At 42.5% G+C, this 24,894-nt stretch overlaps 1 protein-coding gene across 2 annotated transcripts in view; it reads right to left on the bottom strand.

Moving 5' to 3' along the window:
• Window positions 1-14,133: 14,133 nt before the first annotated feature.
• Window positions 14,134-24,894, bottom strand: part of LOC310779813 (eukaryotic translation initiation factor 4E type 2-like) — an 88,067-nt gene continuing 77,306 nt past the window's right edge. For both annotated transcript variants that reach the window (XM_083640320.1, XM_083640321.1), the window contains 2 exons: window positions 18,155-18,291; window positions 14,134-14,362 (listed from right to left, as the gene is read on the bottom strand). In XM_083640320.1, coding sequence (XP_083496446.1) covers window positions 14,323-14,362; window positions 18,155-18,291 — 177 coding nt within the window. In that variant the 3' untranslated portion in view covers window positions 14,134-14,322. The remainder of the gene's footprint in view (window positions 14,363-18,154; window positions 18,292-24,894) is intronic.

The following is a 24,894-nucleotide window of genomic DNA, read 5'->3' as shown; positions in this document are numbered from 1 at the left end:
ACACACCAATCCAGCATTCAATACAAACTGTGACCACCTTTATAAGCTAGACTCTGTTCAATTAACCAGCTGGAAACAAATTGTTTTTTACATACAGATTTTCTAAATTTCTGAAGGTTACATAGGCTATAATAAATAATACATAAATATATAATTAGGCCTATATATAAATTACTGTATAGTAGGATAGTCAGCTCTAGCCTTCATATTTTAATCCAAACCTAAAGAGTTCGATGTGAGCCTAAAATGATGGTTATTAAAGTTATTATTAAAATCTAAGATATTTGCTTACCATAGGCTTACCATAGGAGGATCCCCGAGCTACAGTGGATATTGTTTACTCATATATATATATACATATATACATATTGTAACGTATCGGTGATACGCCAAAGAACGGAGAGTTGTAGTTGGTACAGGTTCTTTATTCACAGGCTCCTTTAGCTCCTAGCAGCTAGCTTCACACAGCTAGCTCTAGACACAACAACCGGTCTCGCTCCCTCCATAGCTTGACTGACCCCCGGCACCCCGGCCGCTGGTCCTATATACCCCGTTTCCCCTAGGAACACACCCGCACACATTAGTTCCTAGCTACAATCCAGACACCTAGGTTGCACATCACATTACAGGTAATACTTGGATTACCAGACACGTTACATACTCCTCACCCAACATTAGCTCAATGCCCACATTGACACCCACAACCCACACATATCCCCCTGTACCAAAACACACCACCCCACAACATTTTGTATTCCCCCAATTTGTCTCTTATTTTTCAGCACACTTTTCAATTTCCGTTCCACCACCACCATTTGCATTTCTTTTCATTCCTTCCTCTTTTCCCATTCCAATAGCCCTTTTCTTTACACTCATCTTCAATTCAACCCACATATAATTTCAGTTCGACAATAACCCCCAACATTTACATCATTCTTTTTTCACATTATCCCACTTCACTTCAACCACTATTTCCATCCCCCCTTTTAAAGCTTCTGTCCCATCTGAAGCACATTACAGTCGACACAGCTAAGGCAGTAGTTCTCTACGTCTCCCTTCATCTGTACCCAGTAGAAAACTCGACAAAGGCGGCTGAGTGTTTCTTCAGCCCCTCGATGCCCCTGACCCCTGCGGCCCCTGTGCGCCCCCCGTAGCGCCAGTCCCCGCAGGCAGCTGGGCACCACCACGACGCTGCCACTCTTTCCGCGCCCATCTAACCCCAGAATCCCCGACTCTCTCACCCTCAAGTCCGGAAACAACTCCCACAGTTCCTTCGTGGTACTTGAATACATGCATATCTCCTCCAGGCGAGGCCGGCATCCGGCCGCCACCCACCTGCGCACCGGTCCAACGCTAGCGTCCTCCGCCTGTCTGCGTATCCACTCCTCCAGATCGACATCCTCCATAGTCACATTCTCATCCTCCCTGGTCTTGCACTCGCTCGTCCTCCCGTCCCGCTCCCCCAGGGGGGCGGCGTGTTGAGGACAGCAGGGCGGACACCATCGGCGTTGATCTCCACCTCGACTTTCTGCAGTGCAGCCGTGGGGGTTGTGTAGCGGCTTGGTTGGGCCGGCGCCTCCAGCGTTGACCCCTCTCGCTCCCCCGGGGATACGAGCGCCGCTCCCCCGACTGTAACAGCATTGCAGGTGATGTCGCTCACTTCCCTCTGGCTGTTCAAAACGATCCCCGCTCCAGAGCAGCTAGCCTGGGCCGGCTCAACAGTCACTCTCCTGCCCAGAACAATCGGCTCTGTACTGCCCCGTTGCTCCTCTGCTTGTAGCTCAGGCTGCTCCCCTGCTCCGCTACTCCGCTGCTCCTCTGGCTGTTGCTCCGGCTGCTCCCCTGGCTGTGTGTCTCTTCCAGCGTTCGCACTCTTAGTGCAGTCTCTAGCTAAATGTTCAGGCGACCTGCACGTCCAACAAAGTCTCACCTGTCCGCCGCCTGCTTCTTGACATTCTCTGGCTAAATGTCCGATCGCGCGGCATGCCCAGCAGGCTCCCTGCTGTCCATGTCGTTGTCCCGCATACCCGGTCCGTCTCCCGGGAGCGCCTCGGCACCACCTCGCCTCGTGGCCCGGTTCTCCACAGCTCCAACACAGTCTTTGCGGCTCCTCCGTCCGCTTCTCTCCGTGCTGCGCGACCTCTCGTAGCAGCTCCATAAGCCCCTCTGCCCAGGCCGGCATCGCCTCCAATAGCCGTCTAATCTCCTGCATCAAGCGGGCTTCCATGCCCGCCAGCACCGAGCTGATCCCCGTCGTCAGCTCTTCTTTTCTCCCGTTCGCCGACAGGCATTCTTCTAATCGCACCATCACACGTGGCGCTCGTAGCAGCTAGCTCACACAGCTAGCTCGCTACCGCTAGGTCGCTCGAGCCTTTGATCTCCAACTTTTCCTCCGCCGTTCCTCCTCACTCTCTCCCCTCTCGACCGAAATCAGGCGTTACCGCTTCACTTCTGACACCAATGTAACGTATCGGTGATACGCCAAAGAACGGAGAGTTGTAGTTGGTACAGGTTCTTTATTCACAGGCTCCTTTAGCTCCTAGCAGCTAGCTTCACACAGCTAGCTCTAGACACAACAACCGGTCTCGCTCCCTCCATAGCTTGACTGACCCCCGGCACCCCGGCCGCTGGTCCTATATACCCCGTTTCCCCTAGGAACACACCCGCACACATTAGTTCCTAGCTACAATCCAGACACCTAGGTTGCACATCACATTACAGGTAATACTTGGATTACCAGACACGTTACAATATGTATATATATATATATATACAAATGCAACCAATGGAAAAGCATTAAAACGAGCTTGTGAGTAATTATCGTAACGCCATTCGCCCTCAATCTGTCAGTCAAACCTCGAAATTCCTCCCCTACCTCTGTCTGTACCCCCCCACGCAGGACACTAAACGCGGAAAAGTCACACGGCACACGTGCTGTGTATTTCTGATATCGTTTTGTTTAATCCTGGCTTTCTCTGATGTGAATAGATCAATAAAATGTTTTCCAGTTATTCTTAGGCTGCAAACTTGTTTTAACATGCAAATCGGAGTGGTTTCTGACGAGAATAAAGTAACGTTAACGTTACGTTATGTCATCCCATATCCAAGATATTAATAATGTAACAACACATTCAGCGAGAAACTGTCTATAATGAAGACGTGCCAAATATGACGACGTGAAAACTTGCCGTTGTGGAGATGCGTGGTTCTCATCGGACAGCGACGATATGCTATTTCATGTCTGAAGAGCATTAGGTTGAAACGTCAAATCAGGGATCTTGTCCAATAAATTATTGAATGGGAGCTACAGTGTGCAAACGTGCATCCCGTTTTGAACAAATACGGGACGCGGTTTGTCCCGGATTTTCATCCCACCCGCATTGCGTGATGAAAACCCAGCTTACTCTGCATCTGCATGGGTTAGATTGGTTAGTTTAGCCACTAATCAGGGTCAGGCTGACACTGTTCTCTGGCTCTCTGATCTGGTGTGAGCCAATCAGAGAGCAGAGATGGGGCGGGTCTGCATAGAATGCCAGTGGGGAAAATGGCTGCATGTGAATATGAAGAATCAAACACTTGACAGTGTTAGTCAAAAGGAATACAAAGGCTGCGTCAGTAGTAAAGAGTCCAGAGCGCAACATGGCAAGCGGGATCGGCTTTCAACCGAGCCAGGAGCGGCAGGCTGGTGGGTGAACAGGCAGCGGTGATTTTAACAACAGCAGCTCAGTGAGTTTAGCAACAAGTCCCGGTTGGGTTAGGCTTATTTTTCATTTTAGTGTACCGGTAATGACAGCTTTTTAACCCCTTCTATGGGACATCATGTTCTGATCTAGATTTACTAGGACATAGATGTCAATGAATCACAGCACAAGGGACTGATTTGATTTCTTGTTAACTACCATGCTGAGGTGCCTCTGCCTCTCTAGGCTACATTATTATGATCTGATGTGTTTAATGTTGAGTTTTACAGTCAAATACATAAATAAACATTAATTTAATATATGAATCAATATAATGCATATGAGAAGAAAATAAACAACTCTGATGATGTTATACGCTCAACCATCAACCAATCTGGAAAATTGCATTTTTCAATAATATTTTCCTCATATACCCATTTATTTAGGAGTTTATAATTGAAAAATTATCTATTTGGCTTATTTCCAATTCAGTTAATTGTTAATTAAGCACGTCAAACTTTAAGTATGAATCTAAATGCTTTCTTGAAACAGTTTAATTTATGATTTACTACTGACTGGCCCCGTACCCCGCCTCCGGGCCCGTGATGGTTGTGGCCCTTGCTGCGGGGGAAGGGGGGGGTGGGCATCCCTTATTATTCTGCCTGAAAGGTGGCAACCCTAGCGCTAACGTTAACATATACATATATACTGTATGTATGAACATTTAGCTGTGTTAGACTGACAGATTTTTCTTCTGTTTCTTCCTCAGTATTTATCTTTTAAGGTGTATCATATAATACTTTTAAACTGTTAGATTTTCATTGCTCTGATGTCTTACTTCCTGTTATGTTTTGATTCCCGTTTGTTGAACCCTCCCACCTTCCCCTCGCATTTCGCCCACACACAAGCAGTAAACTTTTTCATACCTACGCTGACACACACACATACACAGACCTCATACTCTCTCACTTTTGCATTTTGGAGCGACCACAATGGAAATAAGCTCTCGGGCTTTTTTGCGCTTTTATCCTTTTGATATTCTCCTTTTTAAATGCTTGTATATATACAGTATACCTGTGTTTTTAAATCTGATGTCAATAAATGCTTTCAATCAATCAATCAATCAATCAACATGCTAGTTAGCAAAACAAACTTTTACTAAATCAGATTCTGGGAATAACTACCCATGGCATTCAAATTAGCTATGTGTTGTTGACACTTGCTATAACAATCATGATGTGTCTAAAGTAACCCATGACCCATGTCTAAACCCGTGTGTGCGTGTGTGTGTGTGTGTGTGTGTGTGTGTGTGTGTGTGTGTGTACCAGCTGGTACCACTGAGATGAAGAGTTACTGGAGGAGGAGCCCATGTGAATGGCAGTAATCCAGAGCAGATTAGGATTAGCAGCTCAGCCAACTGCAGTTATACAATTTAATTGACTCTCTGCAAACCTGGCAACCAAACCGCTGCTATAAAACTTCTCTGACATAGTGTATTTACAAGATCAAGTATTGCTAACCTGTGTTTGTTCAGATTTAAAAGTCTTACTGGTAAGGGTAGCCCCTTTGCTTACACTGGAGCTGCCGAGTGGAATAGTTTGGATCTGCAAATTAAATCTGCTCTCACTCTTCACAATTTTAAATGTTTAGATCATGGGTGATGGAAAAGGTGCCTATGTAATTAACATTGTGTTCCCATAGGGGGTCCTATTTATTTGTGGGTACTTGGGCAATTCTCCTAATTTGTATATAGTTCTCTTAATCTTTATATCTTTTATTGCAGTAATAATAACGTTCAGTCGTAACTCATTTATAAGCCTTTAGTTAATGAACTTATCACTTACAAAACATGAATATACATTTGTAGATGATTAATAAATGCTATGTTAACATATCACAAATGCGTTGTAAGTCATCTATAAACTTTTAGTAAATTAAGTTTCTCACCTGTTATAAATGATATGTAAATCATTTACAATTCATTTACAAGGCTTTCTGCATCCCCTAATCTAAAGTGTAAACCATTCATCACGCATAAATGTGTTACATACAAGGGGGTAGCTCTGTCAAAATTGAAGCCAAAGTGCACTTAAACCTGCATTCTTTCGAATGGCCTGCAGGGGGCAACCCATTGGTCTGTGGACTTCTGTTTTTTGACGCCTCACATGGCCATCTTGGATCTTGACACAAGTTCAGGGGTTTCCCACAGAGCACGCCTGCTATTGGTCCGTGATCGGCGAGCTGTCTAATCAGTGGACAAGCAACCTGTCAACCACGCCCCAAAACATAGTCTGCAACTACAACATAGTCTAGCTGAGTAATTACATATTTGCTTTGGATGACATACAACGTAAAAACTATACATGCGTTCATAATATATTCACCCGGCATTTTGGTCTCACATGCCTCCGCTCTCTTGTCAGCTTCGTTGGGTAGAACGCATGGATGAAAGTATGTAATTTCTCCATAGTGGCTTTTCCTTTGCAAAACATTTACAATGTGTTGGAATTAATTTATAATCTTCCATAAAAGGAGATACAGGACCCAGCAGAGGACCAAAATACCCAATATCACCTGCCAGTAAGAATCTGCCTATCATTATGTTTATGGTACAAAAATCTAGTAATAGGGTGAATGTTGTTTGGTATTACAAAGAGGCTTTGTATATATATATTTGTATATATTTGTATACTGTATATGACTGTTCACCAAGGACTTACCTCTTTAGTAGGGCTGGGCGATATGGCCAAACAATTTATCACGATATGTTTTCTTATATTGATCGATGTCGATATTTATCACGATAAATATGTATTAATAATAATGATGTTCAATTTACAGTTTTAAGATCAGTATTCTCCTTAGACCCCAAAGAAACCAGAAGGTTAATTATGGTTTATATATTTATTGTCAGAATTGATAGGTGACAAAACACATCTGTTCCAGCACTCGCCTGCACCATCTTTTGACGTGACCCCCATGTACCATCTTTTGACGTGACCCCCATGTTGTATTTGTTTTATGTAAACTTTTTTCAGCTAAAAATGTTGTGTATATTGTTTACAATAGTTAGAAATGCAGCATGTAGCATTCATGTATTCATGTAGCATTTACTATTGATCGGTTTGATTTTATGCACTAATAATTTGGAAACCGGTCTAAAAGCGGCCACTAGGCGGCAGTATTGCTTAAGTTAACATCAGAATGCCTACATGTTCAGTAGAAGCATAGATTGTATAATAGATGGATATAGTGAGCGTGACGTCACCCATTGGGTTTTGATGGAACGAAATGAGGCTTGAATCTCCCACTTCCTGCTCATCGTTGATTGTTTGAATGGATTAATTCTACACGGAAGTACGGGGAGAGGGGGCGGCTGTTAAAACACTAGTAGAAGAAGAAGGAGAAGGAGGGGGCGGCTGCCCCTAGCGGCTGCCGGGGGAGTTTCCGGAATTGTCTCACAGGCTTGAACTGACTGCCATCTTGTTGTTCGCTTCTGGTTGCTAGCTTGCTCGCTGGCTGGCTGGTTGCAGTGGTGAAATGGTCCAGGAAAACAAATAACTTTTAGTCCGAAGGTATGGGCGAGTAGCAGTCCAGCCAGCCGACCACCGTCTTGTCCGGGGCCTGGCCAAGAGACCATGGTGTGTGGTGTGAGCCTCCAGCCTGCTGCCTCTAAGCCTCCACAAGGTAAACTGCTATTATACTTATTATATATCTGGGCAAACTCTAAACTTTATAACTGAGGTGGATTTGATCGCGCACTTGGTGCTCTGCTATGTTGGACTGTTTGAGTGATGCTCATGTTTGTAAGCTAACGCTAGCTCGATTAGCATCGTGTGCTAACGTAAACATGTGAGCAAGGTGGTGAGCACCGTTGCTATACTTTAACTGAAATTTGGTGGCGTTAATGTTATAGTGATTAATATAACAAGGTGTCATTTGTTTCTTCAAGGGATGGGCGCCGGAGTACCATGGTGGAGCAAGAACAGCACAACACAACAGAGGCACATTGTCCCCTGGTCAAATGATTTGTGAAAATTAATGCTACGTTTTGATTCCCATATGCATATTACATATTACTTTCAACCTAAGATATTGCAATAACATAAGCCAAATGCTGACAATATAATGCTGACAGATTTGAGACTTTTGATAGATTTACTTTGAACCATTTGGTATGTATCTGCCAGTGTGCTTTTGTCAATAAACATTGCCAACAAAGAACCTTGTTGTGTAGGCCAGTGGTTCCCAACCTTTTTACACCAAGTACCACCTGAGAAAGTAGTTGGCTCTCCAAGTACCACCATATGACCGACGTTAAAATACAGTCTATTCAGCCAGGCCCGTAGCCATAGTTTGAGAAATACCGAGGTCATTTTAGCGCGGCGTGGGGGGACCAGGGGGGGCTGGGCACCCCCGGATAGAAAATTTTGTCCATTTTAAAGTAAAATGCTTCAATCTGGTGCACTTTGAGAGCAAAATGAAGAGGCTAGATCTATAAAGAACTACATACATCATGTTAGATTAATATCCTCTTTACTGTGCTGTTGCTTTAAAATGATACAAAAAATAAATGTCTCCCCATATGATATAATTTATATTCTGCATACAGGTCACATGGCAGAATACTGCTCAATTAAATACAATTGCCCATCTACACAAACATCACTTACAGGGGAGTTACTTACCCATTCACTTCAATAGAACTGTCCCCAAAGTATAGCCCCAATCTAGCCTCAATGCAAAATCTGAATGTTGTGAGTTATCTCTCTTCTATAGCACACAGAGAGGAAGCAAATTGTTGCATTTCCGATCAACTGTCGCATTAAAACATCAATGACAGATTAACTCATTGAATGCCAATGACGACAGCTGTCGTCAATTCAAATACTGACGTAGAGTGCCAATGACGACGGTTGTCGTCAATTGCGTTTTTTGACGGTGGGACGTGGATCAATCCCTGATACATCTCTGGTACAACTATTGTAGCTATTGGAGGTCTATAACCTATTTTACAGAACCCTTAGGTGGCGACAGTGCTCTCCACATAACAGAAAGGCAAGGAAAAAACAAAGAAGAAGTCGTTATGGAAACGGAAATCGCATCGCATCCGTATGCATCGATATGCTGAAGCACGTTACTGCAGCTGTGCCTGCAGCAGCCAATCTGCTCCCACAATTGAGCCGCTCCGTGTCGGTTGCGACAGCTCATCTGCACATCCACACCGTGGAGTTGTTATTATTCTCAACTGGAAGCATCGTTGCCGGTGACAAACACACGCGGAACGCTGTAAAAAAGCCTGGCTGTTCCGCACCCTTCACTGTGCGCACAGCAAACTCAGCAGAGAGCCACCACAGACAGGAGGAGGAGTGTGCAGTTGAGGCGAGGCGGGGCGGGCGGGGGGGGGGGGGGGGGGCACGCAGAGCAGCACGCAACACCCAGACAGACCCAGGCAGCAGGACAGGATTGACAAACGCAAGCCAGAATATCCGATACCCACCAGCAGCAAATCAAAACCAGCAAGAAGCTGCAACCAGCAGCGCACGCAGGGGCCAGCGCTGCTGGTTGTAGCTAAAAATATTATTCTGCCAAACAAAATTCCCTGGCCTAAACTGTTTTATTGAAGGAAATTATTTTTGAGGTGTGACTACATTAGAAAAGATTAGCTTCAGAGTCAGTGATGTGCTTGAAATGATTAATTTCACAAAAGGCCAATTATCTCAGCTTCTAGAAAAAAATTGCTGTTTTTGGATGAATCAAGCTATCTTCTCCGGCTCATAACTAAAGAACGGAAAATGGGATCAATAAACTTTTTTTTGCAGATGATAGAATAGAGTCTCATCGTTCTTTGTGCGTGTTCAGTGTTTACATAGTAATATCACACAATATTCTGTGGGCCTCGAGAAATCACTGAAAACGCTCTGAAACTCTGGCACTGGGAGCGTCCGTTCTCCAAAAGTGGCTGGCACTCAATGAGTTAATAGATCTGGGGACCAGGGCTATTTAAAAAAAAAAAAAAAAAAAAAAAAAAATTGGTGTGGAAAATACCGAGGTCATGACCTCGGTGTCCTCAATGGTAGCTACGGGCCTGTATTCAGCTATGCACAGTTCACGCAGGAGGCAAATTTATTCCAACCTGCAGCCTATGTGCAACCTGCAGCAGCTGCACTTGTGCTGGGTTGACTGCTGTCTTCACCTCCTTGTGCTTCATCGTTGCTGCTCTCCTCTACTACAGCTCTTTTACGATTCCCTCCCGTTTTGATCCACTTCATAATTTAAACATTGGGATTCCAGGGATCAAGTTCCACCAGCAGGGGGGGCGCAAGTACCACCTACCTTGAGAAACACTGCCAATAATATTAATTATTATTATTATTATTTCACTTTCACATGTTTGAAAACTACTACTAATGACCACCATGGATTTTGCACAAAAACTAAAAAAAAAAAAAAAAAAAAAAAAAAAAAAAAAAAAAAAAAATTTTTTTGAATTTTCACAGAGCCTTCCAAGTACCACCAGCAGGGGTCGCAAGTACCACCTACGGTACGCGTACCACCGGTTGGGAACCACTGGTGTAGGCTATGTACTAAGGTAAATCATGTACCCGAATGTACCACAAATATCATAGAACGAGCCCATTATAGTTGTCTGGTCAGATCAGGCAGGTTGTTAATAAGATGTGATATAAAGATATTTGATGTCGAGTGAACCAGCTTGGACCAAATGACCAGGAAGAAGAATGTGAAGATGGAGAACCAACCGACTGCATGAACAAATTATTTATATTTATTGAAATATGGTTATCTGTAACAATTCGACATACACAAAGGCTACACCATGCAACATATATTTCGATATAATTCAAACTTAAAGAATGGTTCATTTTCCACCATGGTAGGCTGGACTGCTGTGAAATGGTTACCTATATTTGTGTCAAGTGTTGCTTGGTAGATTATCTATATATGCCTAATTTACCAGAAGACATATTCGTGCAAGACCTTAGGCTATGTTGAGTTCTATCGATCTGATAAAGTATGTTTTCAAATAAGGATGACCTCAAGACAAGTGTGTATCATCTTTAAATGTCCAATACCATACAGAAAAGCAAATTGAACAAACGACCAACAGCATTCAAGTCTGCAAAAACTTGTGATGTTATGTCACGTTAACATAACCTTATGACGCTTACTGTATAACATGGGCAGACCATTTAACATTACTTCACATATACATTAGATAATGTTAAATGGTCCGCCATGTTATGAGCGTCACGTTACATGTATGCCATCTATAGCCTATGCTTAGCTTTTAGGTGCGTCTAAGGGACAAAATAGCGGCATGCGATTAACGCGTTAACGCTGACAGCCCTAATATACTGTATATATTAACGCGTTAACGCTGACAGCCCTAATATATATATATATATATATATATATATATATATATATATATATATATATATATATATGCAATTCCTTATGATTGGTCTGATATTATTCTGTTGAAACATCCTGGTTCTCAACGTTGGGGTGGTGACCCCAAGTGGAGTCACGTAGACTTCCAAAGTGGTCCCCTAAAAAAATTAGCCTATTATTGTTAGCTGTATGAAATTCACCATGCCAAGTCAAAATAGCCTAACATATCAGGAGACTGTTAACTCTATGCAATTCAGTCTGTCACTCTAAAGCAGCCTATAATTGCATATGGTAACTGGATTTAACCCTATAGTGTCTCACAGAAAAAATCTACAGGGGTGCGAGATTCAGCAGGGTGGTTTTTGCCGAATACTGCATCCCCTTACTTTCTCAGACCAGGAGACTGTTAACTCTATGCAATTCATTCTGTCACTCTAAAACAGCCTAAAATAGCAGTTTGTAACTGGGTTTCATCCGTACAGTGCCTGCCAGAGAAATGGGGGTGCGAGATTCAGCAGGGTGGTTTTTGCCGAATATTCTTTCGACCGAACTACAACCACTAGCTGCTATAGTTCTTACATGAAACTGATCACAGCTAGGTCTGTGGTTTATCTTTTGTAATTGGGTCATTATTTCTGGAAAGAGACATTGCTGGTGAGTTTTTCTAATTTATGTGTGAGTGCCATCCGGTTCCATTGTATTGAGAATTAAGCCAGACATCAGGGCCGATATCTCCAAAACTCAGAGACAACAAACACAAAACAATGTAGATGGATAAATAGCACTGCAGGTAAGAAGAAAAATATGTAGTTTTGATTTTAGGCTATGCTGTTCCTTTAAACACGTATGTAAATATCATATTAAGGCAGTGGCATGGAGATTTAACAATGGTGGTACAAATTAAATCTAATGTGGCCACTGGGGGGCTGGCCCTTGTTGAAGTGGTTCTATATTTTCTGATCCATCATATTCAGACTATGGAGTTTTAGTGACATGTAGATTTAAGTCCCTCTGGCCCCCTGCAAACTCCGCCCATGGCAGAAAGCACTTGCTGCTGCAGCACCTGCTTGCCCCAGCACGGACCTCCCAGCACTGAATGCATGCTCAGTGCATGCGTTTACTGACCTCTGGCACAGCCAATCAGCTCACATCAATTAAGGGGTTAATATCTGAAAATGCTCAAGGGTACTCACCGGGCACCCTCCTGTATTTTGAATAGGTACCCCCAAACTACAAGAATCAGCAGAGAAAAAAACTTTATCCGACGAAGCGAGGTTCAACCCCATGGCTCCCGGACTAACCTGTATGGTATAGAAATTAGAAACACGTGACATCATGTAGTAGTCTATAGCAAATGATTTATTTAAATGGTGGTTACTAATTAAAATACTTATGTATAGTGTGGCGCACTTGTGCTTGAAGTAAAACAGTTGTCCAATGGTAAAGGTCGAAAATGAATTGTGGAAAGGACAAATAATTTGAAAATGAATAAGCAAGAATATGAAAATGGATTACAAAAGGCACATTAAATTGCATTTTGCAAATCATCAGCATTAATTCATCAGTATTTTATTTGTCAATTTAATTAACAGTTGTATTATTAAATGGCTCATTACACATTTTTCTTAATAGGTTTATAAACAGTTTTATCAAACGGCTCATTTAAAAGCATTTTTTTTCTTCTGGAACCCGTCTGGAAGGTGAATATGTACAGTAACCTAAGTCAATTACTGAGAATTACTGCTTGGATAAAGCCTTTTGTACGTAATGCAGGAGACACATAGGAAAAACGCACAGTAGATTGTGCACAGAAGAAATCCATGCAATCAGCAGAGAAATCCTTATGCAAGGCAAAAGATTCCCAGAACAGTGTTTCCCCTAGAACATTTTTCAGGCCTGAAGGGATGTCGGAGCTTTTAGCTAACCTGTTCGCATCTATGTTTGCAATGGCATCCCAAGTAGCATCATACTATTATGGGATGCGATGCGAACAGTTGTATTATGGGATGTGCGTTTCCCAGGCAACGACACACGTTTTGGAACTCTGGCACAATGATCCTAAAAGCAAAGTGCTTATTGTTTTGAATGATTTGGCATCTTCTATTACTGTCAACACCAGTATTGTTGTATTGTAATAATATGCCATAAAGGTTTATTGGAATTTTGGGGAGAGCAGGAAAAAAATCTGGCGGGGGCGTCGTTGGCCTGGTGGGCCCGCCAGGCCTGTAGAATGGTAGGGGAAACACTGCAGAAGGAATCAATCAACTGAAATATAGACACCGAATTGGGCAGACAATCAAATGCCATCACCTTGAAAACATTCATGGATGAACGATGAAGCAGGACTTTTGCGCATTGGAGGCACCATGTAACCATGCGGAAAAGCACCCCCCTCCTCTCTCTCCCTCCACCTCCTCCCTCTCTCTCCCTCTCATGTCATCGGTCCACACATGTAAAAGCAACAGTGCCAATTAACCAATAATTAAGCCAACAGAAGCCTCCATTAAAATGTTGAAATCTGTCGTTATCTCCATAATTACAAAGATAATGAACATTGCTGAAAACTATGACCATTAAAACGACATGTGTAAGGACTTACATGGTTTAATGAAGGCAGACAAAGGGTAAGTCCACTTAAGGCTTGTCACTGCACAGTCAATTAACATGTGCCCCCGATGCCATGCTGCCGGCAATGTTCATGGATCTGACATCATGCTGGGAATGGGACAGGCTTTTGTAGAATTTAGAAGCAAATGATAAGAAAACTAACAGTTGTTTATGTTGACATAACGTCAGCAGATGTGTTTCCTTGTTGGAAATGTGATTGTGACGGCTTCTGTGGGTTTTGATTGCAGGCAGCTGCCACTCTGTCCCCTCTTCCCGGTACTGTGTACCGGCAGCAAATATTTTAACGGTACTGCGTACCGCCGAGCACCGGTCTACTTTCACTCGCGTGCGTGTGTGTGTGTGTGTCTATGTGTGAGAGTGTGCATTTGTGTGGTGATGGTAGAAACTACGCTGACTCAGCTTTGTCCCATTCAACCTGTTTATTGGTCCACAGTAAACACACACACACACAGACACACACACACAGACACACACACACACACACAGGCTGCCGCACGGTAACCACGGTGACCCCTGGCCAATCACAGAGCAGGGCATGAGGAGGGAGGAAAAGCTCCTTCCTGATTGGACAGGACGACGGTCAGCTGACTTTTCCTCCTCACAGGGCGATCTTCGTGTTCCGGAAGCTGGAATTATCCCTAGACACACGCACGCACGCACAGAGAGAGAGAGAGGAAGAGAGAGTGTGTAAGCATAGACATGAGATATATAGCCTAACGTGCGGTGCTACATGTGATAGCACCATGTATGGATATGTCACGACGTGTGGATGACTGAAAAAATTGCATTTGTGCGTGGAACTACATTGAACACAACCCACACTAATTGCCGTCTGGCACAACGAGGAAGGTCGGTGCGCACTGAGGGCGCATATCGGACTTAAGATCAGGGGTTCACAAACTTTTGAGACAAAGTAATTTCCCAGGGACCACTTCCACTGCGGATACCAACAATGACCCCCCAATAGCATCAGAAGGCTAAATAACAACATAAGGCTACCAGTTCAAAACAGACACACACACATGCACGCACACAAGCACATACTCCATTTGTTTTGTAGAGTACTGTATAAAGAAATGTACGAACCAATGTACGAACCGTATTTTAATATTTAGTTCGCATTGGCCAGCTAGAGGGCTAGCTGACCATGCTATATTGTCTTGTATTCGTTTTAGATTGGCTTTTTAGGGGTTCAAGCCCCGAAGGGGCTGAAACCCTATTGTTTTTGTGCCGGTTTATTATTATTCTTGTTCATCTGCCCCGACGCAAATTCCTGTGAGTTGGTGAATTGAAATTTGGCACATTGACCGATATTGGTGGCTGGTTTCTGCTCAAAAAATATTTTTTTCGAAGCGGCCTGAAGGTGGCGCTATAATTAGAGGTTTTACGTTAAAGGCCATAACTTCCACGCCGTTTGTCTGATTTTCAAACTTTTTTTTTCCAGATGTTCAGGTGAACCTGCTCTACAAATTTGCCTCAAAGAGCCTTAAGGTCCGTCTGGAAAATTTTTGAGATATTTTGAAAAGTTTGGAAAACACATTTTCGAGATCTCCTCCTAGACTGTTTGACCGATTTCCACCAAAATCGCCAGGAAGCATCTCTGGAGCAAGCTCTACAAATTGGCTTTTTGAAACTTTTGAAATCTACTTTCGTTTCAGAGATATTAATCGTTAAAGTTGTGAGAGGGCGTGGCCTCTCAGCTAAATTGTCATAACTTCATGACCGATTAACGAATCTGGGACTTGCTGGAGATCTTCGGAGATCATCACCGACCATGTCTGTCAAAGCTTGTGCAATTCGACCAAAAGGGGGCGCCATAAATGCCAGAAATGGGCGTGGCCTAACACAAAAAAGGCCATAACTCCACACCTGTTTGTCCAATGATCGTGAAACTTGGCAGATATATCAAGGAGGATGTCCTAGTCAAAATCTGAAGTTTTTTCATCATTGGTGAAAGTGGGCGGGGTCTATGGTGTAAGCATGTAATAGCGGTAAATCAAGTCCATTCGCCTAATCGGTTGCAAACTTCTCAGCCTCATCTGGAATGGCATTTATGACAGGCTATTTCGCAATTTGTCTAAAAGGGGGCGCCGCAGGCGTAAGAAGTGGGCGTGGCCTAACACAAAATATGCCGTAACTTCACACCCGTTTGTAACTCCCAGGCTGTTTCTCCAATTTTAAAGCAACTTTCTTCCACATGTTCCCTCGAACGTGCTATACAAATTTGCCTCAAGGACTATTAGGTGTTCAATTTGCGCAAGGCTTGAACCCCTGCCATTGCCGCTTGTGGCTATATTTCTCCTTGCTTTTGTATATATATATTTTTTGCTTGTCATGTAATGTGCATTGTCGTTTTGGACCCCAGCAAGACTAGCTGTCGACTACGCATCAGCTAATAGGGATCCTTTTTTAATAAACAAATAACGCACGCATGCACGCCACACCCACACCCACCCACACGTTTTTCCGTTGCCAAAATGTAGCCTAACTTTGGAGTGTTATTTAGCCACCTTCTTGACAAGCTAGCATGACATGGTTGGTACTAGCGCTGCAACTAACAATTATTTTTATTTTATTTTAACAATTTTATTCCAAAACAAAATGTCCCAAATTGACAATTTTAGTACACAAAAGTGCTGCTTGACTGGACCAGAGCTGTCTAAACAATCATGAAAAATTACTTAAAAAAAAAGAACAATGTAAATCACTACCTAAGCGTTAACAGGATTTGCTACTTAATAGGCTACCTTTAAAGCTGCATTCAGCTATGTTTTTGTGTTCAAATAAGTGTTAAGTGTGGCTCTATATTCTGACAGCAATCACTGAAATAGAGTGTTTAGTCAGTGACTTGAAACCCCCAACCCCCCGCTGTCCTCTATCTCTCTCCTGTAGTCCTGCAGGCAGGGCGGACATATCTCCGCAACCATAACTCGTAGAGACTCACAGATGGCGGCATTGGATTTGGGGTGAAAAAATACATTATGTTCCAATACAGGCATCGCAATTGGACCTTCTCAGAAAATGTCAACTTTTCTCTGATTGGATCAAAACCTCAAACTATCCAATCAGAGAAAAGTTTACATTTTCTTGGAAACGGAAGAGATCGCGATGCCTATAAAGGACTATATGTATTTTTCCACCCCGAATCCACGGACTATAAGGTAGATCGTTTCTGCAGTAACACTTTATTCTTCTCTCTCTCATATAGTGGGGCGGCATAGCTAACCTACATAGCTTTGTGATACAAGCACCACATTTTGCAGATGTGTTCATACAGTAGATATATTCTGAACAAAACTGGATATTGGGCCATCGCAAATTTGCCCCCTGGTGGCCGTGGCAGACATTTTTCAAAATGGCCACAATCGATGTGTCAACATTTCCTATCCCATTGGACCCACATGCAATACCAGACATAATATAGATCCTAGTAACCCTGAGAACCAAATAAAAATACTAATTCAACTTTTACAAAGTAATTGGTCATTCATTTCATTATATTATGTGTGTACATTATAGGCCTATTAGTGTGGCTATTGTTCACTTTGTGATAAAAGTGCGAAATTTGGCACAGAAATAGCTTAATGTAGAAAACATCTGGATATTGGGGCATTGCAGATTGGCATTTTTATGACCATTTTGCAAAATGGTCACCAGCCGTAGCTCAACATATGAGACCAATTGTTCATTTTGTGATAGAAGAAACACATTTTGCAGATAGAAGAAACACATTTTGCAGATGTGTTTATAGATATACTCTGAACAAAACTGGATATTGGGCCATCACAAATTTGCCCCCTGGTGGCCGTGGCAGACATTGTTCAAAATGGCGACCAGCGGTTTGTCAACATTTCCTATTCCATTGGACCCACATGCAATAATGGACATAATATAGATCCTAGTAAGCCTGAGAACCAAATAAAAATACGAATTAAAAATTATATGGACTTTTACAGAGTAATTGGTCACTTCATTGTATTATGTGTGTACATTATAGGCCTATTAGTCCGGCTATTCATTTTGTGATAAAGGTGCCAAATTTGGCACATAAATAGCTTAATATAGAAGAGATCTGGATAAAACTGATGACATCACAGTGAGTAATTACGTGACATCACTTCCAGTTGGGTGACATCACTCGCCAGTGACATCATTCGCACGAGATGGATTCACTGAGGTGACTCTGCCTAACCCTAACCCCTTCCAGGTGACTACATCTCAGGTGAACTCCAGGTGAACTCTCGTCCTCATACGGACAGTCACAGTGCCTCAATGTGGGATGTTGGTGTAAAGACTCTGAACATCAAAAGTAGCAGTGACACACAATCAAAGGATTTTAGCGAATTAATAAAGTCTACACTGTATTCCACAAGTTTCCTACCTAAACCACTGTATTCCCCAGGTCCCCCTACAGGCAGACAGACAAGTACCTCAGGCTGTCATTATGGGTCTTGTACTCCATGATAGTATTTGGTGGGAGGTTGAGGACTCGTCTCAGAGTGTCTCTGATCCGAGACGTCGTCGTCTGGTCGCTCAATGTCTTGTTCCAGATAGACAGGATGTCCTCCTACACACACACATACAGTACACACACAATTTGAATGATTTATTTATGTCCACATAAATACAAGTATGCAACAGACATAAACACTAATAGTGCAATCAGATAGTATAGATCAGATACACACACACAGGATGATGGCAATGGCAGGTCGAGACACAGAGACACACACAGGCACAGAAACACACACACACACACGTTTTTGGTAACGTAACCTGACACAGCCAGATGGATGGTCTTGTTTTCACAAAACATATCCATCTATCGAGTGAGTCGATGCGATGTCACATTAAAAAAGGTACTTGGTGATTGGATGAAGCATCTGTCTATTACCGCCTGGCAGGGCTACTTCAACCAATCAGATCAACTTGGATATGACATAGTAGATCAGCTGAAACGTTAACTCATTGAGTGCCGGCCACTTTTGGAGAACGGACGCTCCCAGTGCCAGAGTTTCAGAGCGTTTTCAGTGATTTCTCGAGGCCCACAGAATATTGTGTGATATTACTATGTAAACACCGAACATGCACAAAGAACGAGCTGACTCTATTGTATCATCAGCAAAAAAAAGTTTATTGATACCATTGTCCCTTCTTTAGTTATGAGCCGGAGAAGATAGGTCATTTTGAGCAAATACAGGCGTTTCAAATTAGAAGCTGAGTTATTCCGCCTTTTGTGAAATGAAGCATTTCAAGCACATTCACTGACTCTGAAGATAATATTTTCTGATGTAGTGACGTGGTGTAGTTGTGTGGTGCCCTGCGTGCCCCACCCCCCTCTCCCCCCCTCAGCTGCAAACTCCTCCCCACACTAACACACAGCCTAACACGCACCCAGTCTATTTTCGGAGTGCTCCGTTTTTGTGCGCCGGCTCCCAGCGCGACACGGAAGAGCCAAACCGGACTGCTGAGAATGGTTTGGCCCTTCGGCGTCGGGTGCTGCTTTTCTGGCGGCTAATCGTGTGGAGAAACTATGCAGACAGACAGACAGAGGCAGAGGGGCTCAGTTGTGGGCGCGGATTGACTGCTGTTCGCAGCCAACGTCAGCTCCAGACAGAGCAATCTATATGGCTCTGGCTGCAGCATGAGCGGTTTCTCTTTCATCACGGGGCTTTTTCCTGCTGTTTTCCGGACCTTTCTCTAATCTGGAGAGCACTGTCGCCACCTAATGAGTCCGTAAAATAGGTTATACACCTTCAATAGCTACAATATTTGTACAGGAGATGCAGGAGGCTTTGATCCACGTCCCACCGTCAAAAAACGCATTTGACGTCGATTGACGTCCTTGGCACTCTACGTCACTATTTACTTTGACGTCAATCGACGTCCTTGGCACTCAATGAGTTAACAAACTGCAGATGTTGGGTGCAATCATTGACTGTACAATTGAATTCTCCATTCAAAACAAAGGAGAAGAAGAATAACTGCAGATGTCTGAGAATGTCTTGAGATGAATCATCTCGTTTTCGAGGGGGTCCTAACATGCAAAAACAAGATTCAAGGAAGTTACAATTTAAATCAGAAGAGACAAGACAAACAAGACAAAAGAGACAAGAACACTATAACTGACGGCAATTAACACCCACATATCAGTTAGATAATATAGCAAAATAAATAAAATAAAAATAAACCAAAATAATAATCAGTAATACGTATCGTATTTTCAGTGAACTGTACAGAACATGTACAATAGCAGATACAGTATATATATATATATATACATATATACATATACATATACATATAAACATACATACTCAAGCACATACATATACATCACATGCATATACATACACACATAAATATACATACCACATACATACAGTATATATACATAAACATACACACACATATACAGTATACACACCGCATATATGTATATATAGTAGGGCTGTGCGATTAATCGATTTTGAATCGTAATCGAATTAATTAGTTAGGACGATGTTAAAAAAATGAAAATCGATTTACACTTCAACTAGGGTAATTACGTTATGCAGGGCGGCTCTCTCTCATGTACGCATGCTGCTACTTGTCCATTCTCCCCGCTGTAAAGTCTCTCTAGAGGCTGTGATACTGGCTACTAAAGACAGCAGCGCAATGGACTTATTTCAACACCTCCGACCAAAAAGCACATAGTGAGCACTGAGCGCAGCTTGTTGCACTGCGGGCTGTAGCCTACAAGATAACGATTGCTACAACACACTCACGCGCGCACACGAACACAGACGTTATCACCGGACAATGAAACGTTGCCTTTACAGTTCACATAATAACAAAACAACACGTGAGGCCAAAGAGTACTGACTGATAGATTGGCTGTATTCATGGCAGCTGTCAGCCTCAGCTGACTCACCTGTCCCAGTGTGTCTGAATTTCCCCCTAACTGCTATAGCAGTTCCACGCATTCCTGTTGTGACTTCGTGTTATTCTAGTACAGATATAACTCCGAGCACGGGTGGTCGCTTAGACCAGAGGTTCTCAAATGTTTTTCAGCCAAGGACCCCTTACAAGATAGACTAGAACGACCGCAACGCGGACTTATGCCTCCGCATTAGTTCATTCTGGAGTCCAAATCGCCATTTGAGGCAAATTGGAAGAGATTCCGTCAAGGCGCTCCTGTGATGTTGCGTTACAGAGCTTGGAAATTGGGTGTGTGAGAGGTCACAGTGAGCTTGAACTTTGACCACCAAAATGTAATCAGTTCATCCTTGAGTCCAAGTCGATGTTTGAGACAAGTTTGATTAAATTCCGTCAAGGCATTCCTGAGATATCGCGTTAACAAGCTTGAAAATGGCGTTCGAGAGCTCACCTTGACCTTTGACCTTTGACCACCAAAATGTAATCAGTTCATCCTTGAGTCCAAGTCGATGTTTGAGACAAGTTTGATTAAATTCCGTCAAGGCATTCCTGAGATATCACGTTAACAAGCTTGAAAATGGCGTTTGAGAGGTCACAGTGACCTTGACCTTTGACTTTTGACCACCAAAATGTAATCAGTTCATCCTTGAGTCTAAGTAGATGTTTGAGGCAAATTTGATGAAATTCCGTCAAGGTATTCATGAGATATCACATTAACAAGCTGGAAAATGGCGTTTGAGAGGTCACAGTGACCTTGACCTTTGACCTTTGACCACCAAAATCTAATCAGTTAATCCTTGAGTCCAAGTCGATGTTTGAGACAAGTTTGATAAAATTTCGTCAAGGCAGTCCTGAGATATCGCGTTAACAAGCTTGAAAATGGCGTTTGAGAGGTCACAGTGACCTTGACCTTTGACCACCAAAATCTAATCAGTTCATCCTTGAGTCCAAGTCGATGTTTAAGACAAGTTTGATTAAATTCCGTCAAGGCATTCCTGAGATATCGCGTTAACAAGCTTGAAAATGGCGTTGGAGAGGTCACAGTGACCTCGACCTTTGACCTTTGACCACCAAAATCTAATCAGATCATCCTTGAGTCTAAGTCGATGTTTGAGGCAAATTTGATGAAATTCCGTCCAGGCGTTCCTCAGATATCGCGTTAACGAACCTCGTACGGACGTACGGACAGCCGTACGTACGGACGTACGGACAGCCGTACGGACGTACGGACAGCCGTACGGACGTACGGACAGCCGTACGTACGGACGGACAACCCGGATCCATAATGCCTCCGGCCTGGCTATCGCCGGCGGAGGCATAAAAATATACCGGGGACCCCCTCATTCTGATTTGTGATTTTGGGCTAAGCTTAATTGTTTCCACGGTAACGTGCTTGACTTTTAATTTGATAGGTTTGTTATTAGAATGTAATCCATGAACCATTTTAGATTTAAAGCATAAACTATTTTCGTTGAACTATGAAGATTTTGCAAAAAAAAATATATATATTTTTTTTTTTATTACATTACATTTACATTACGTCATTTAGCAGACACTTTTGTTTTATCCAAAGCGACTTACAATATCACAATTTGTCAACAGTACAGAAAACCACTATGCAACACAATCAATGACAGCCAAGATATTTTGATAGACTAGCACCATGTAGGAAGTAGTTTGAGAAGGAATAAGTAACATGTAGCATTTTATAAATTTTTTTTTTTTTTTTTTTTTACTTGAAAACTTTTCGCGGACCCCCTGGCAAAGGTCCGCGGACCCCCATTTGAGAACCACTGGCTTAGACACTGCTAATATAATTATGTCACGGAGGAACACGCAAATCCACCAGTGTCAAGTTAGCAAGCAACATCCAGGAAGTTAAGCATAGCAGCGGCAAGCTAAAACAGGAAGTTGGGTTGTTCTGCCTTCAGAGTAAAAGCGTAAATTGTCAATTATGGAAAAAAGGGGGAAAAAGAGCTCTGCAGGGCAACAAATGTTTAGAGAAGTATAATAGTATAATAAATCGAAATCGAAATCGAAAATCGAGTTTTGAGAGAAAAAATCGTCAATTTTAGTTTTAGGCAAAATCGCACAGCCCTAATATATAGATACAAACACACATATACACACACCGCATATGTGTGTATATATACAGTACATACACCATACATGCATCCACTCATGCATGCACATATATTATACTGTATGCATAGACATACATCCATACACATAATCCATATGTACATGGACACATGCGTATATGCTCCTCTACACATTATGCCACATTATACGAACTTGCTCATTTATACATTCACATTTATGCACCACACAATGGTCCTATACTACGCAATGTATATATAAAAACGGTTGCTATATATCAACGGAAACAGGAGCATGCCGACTCAAGACAATAAGACAGACCTTTTTTAAATATGTGAAAAGATGTAATGGTTCGTATGTATGGGGATAATTTATTCCAGTCTGAGGGGGCTTTAAACCTAAATGCTCTCTTTCCAGATGTTTTCCTAACTGCAGGAATGAAAAAATAGTACTGTGAAGAGTGTCTTAACTGATATGTTGATGAGTGGGGAACCAATAACTGCTGTAAATAAAGAGGATAGTTAAAATGTATACATTTAAAAATGAGTTGCAACCAGTGAGTGTGTCTTCTTGTACTGAGTGGCGGCCATTTGAGTGAGTTATACATTGTACAGTGATGAGTGGTAAAAGGACATCCGAGTACAAATCTACATAGGTTATTGTATGCTGTGTTCAGAGGTTGAAGATTGGTTTTGGATGCATTTTGATAGACAACATCCGCATAATCAAAGAAAGGTAAAATTAGCTGAACGGCAAGTTTCTGTCGTACACAACGAGTAAAGCAGTTTCTAGATCTAAATAAGACACTAGTTCCGAATTTAATTTTATGGAGTGTGTGATCAATATGATGCTTGAATGTGAGCTCAGAGTCAAGCCAAACATCAAGATATTTAATTTGATCAACTTTATGCAAAACAGTATCATCATTATACTTTATAATTAAGTTATTAGAGTTTGTTTTAAGTGTTTGTTTTGAGCCAAAGACCATAATGAAAGATTTTGTTTTGTTGAGCAGTAGTTTGTTAGATATAAGCCAGTTTTGTAGTGCGTTAAAGTCAGATTGAAGAGCAGTTTGGATTTGTTGAAGGTTAGGTTTGGAAGTATAGATGACCGTATCGTCTGCATAAAGTTGAACAGATGAGTTGGAACAAATTACAGGGAGATCATTTATAAAAATAGAGAAAAAAGAGTGGACCTAGCGTCGAGCCCTGAGGTTGGCCTCTTTGTTGAATAAAGAGATCTGATTTTCTCCCTTGTATGGCAACACATTGTTTTCTGTTGTGTAAATAAGAGTTGAACCAGAGTAGTGCACTACGAGAAAGACCAACTGCGTGAAGTTGATCTAAAAGTAGGTAATGATCAACCAAATCAAAGGCCTTTTTGAGGTCAATAAAAATGGCACCTGTGAGATTGCCAGTATCGGATGATGAAAACACATCGTTGGTAAGTTTTAAGAGTGCAGTAGTGGTTGAGTGATTAGGTCTAAATCCGGATTGAAATGGCGACAGGATGTTGTTTATCTTAAGGTAATGTGACAATTGATTAAAAATCAGTTTTTCAAATATTTTAGCAAAATAACAGATTATGGATATGGGTCTATAATTATTAGGACCATCTTCGTTTTGAACTTTGAATTCTCACACTATGCCAAGCTGCTCCCAGGGACTTTACCTTTACCTTTACTGGATAATGTCTATTTTCTCAAAATTGACCCCTATAAAACCATCCATTGCGCTTGAAGGCATCATGGCATCTGGCTTATGACGCGGCCACCCGCTCCGCCCCGTGACCATTCGAGCCATCAGCCCAGATCCTCACTCTGCTTTTGTCCAGCAATCTACTCGGTTGTGTCTTCTCTTGACCCTTGCTAGCTAACGGTTAGCTCTTAGCCAGTAGTGGATACCCGTCCCTTGTGTTCCAACAACCGTAATGGGAGCAGCGGACAAGGACTGCGGGAGATATTCTTCGACTCGGCCCTCTTCGCCAGGAACGGTGGGACCTGCTACGAAAGCTCGTGGCCAGGTTGTAGGTAGTTGAGTTACGCTATCCCGAGCTAGCTCTAGGCATGGGTCGATTTCCGGTTTTTCCCGGTCCGGTCCGGTGTACGAGCCGGAACTGGTTTGATTTGACATTAACCAACAATGTATTTCTC

This window comes from Poromitra crassiceps (assembly GCF_964638095.1).
Source record: "Poromitra crassiceps genome assembly, chromosome: 7".
Taxonomy (NCBI): domain Eukaryota; kingdom Metazoa; phylum Chordata; class Actinopteri; order Beryciformes; family Melamphaidae; genus Poromitra; species Poromitra crassiceps.
Note: the sequence above shows the minus strand (reverse complement) of the source record. Positions and strands in the feature narration are given on the sequence as shown.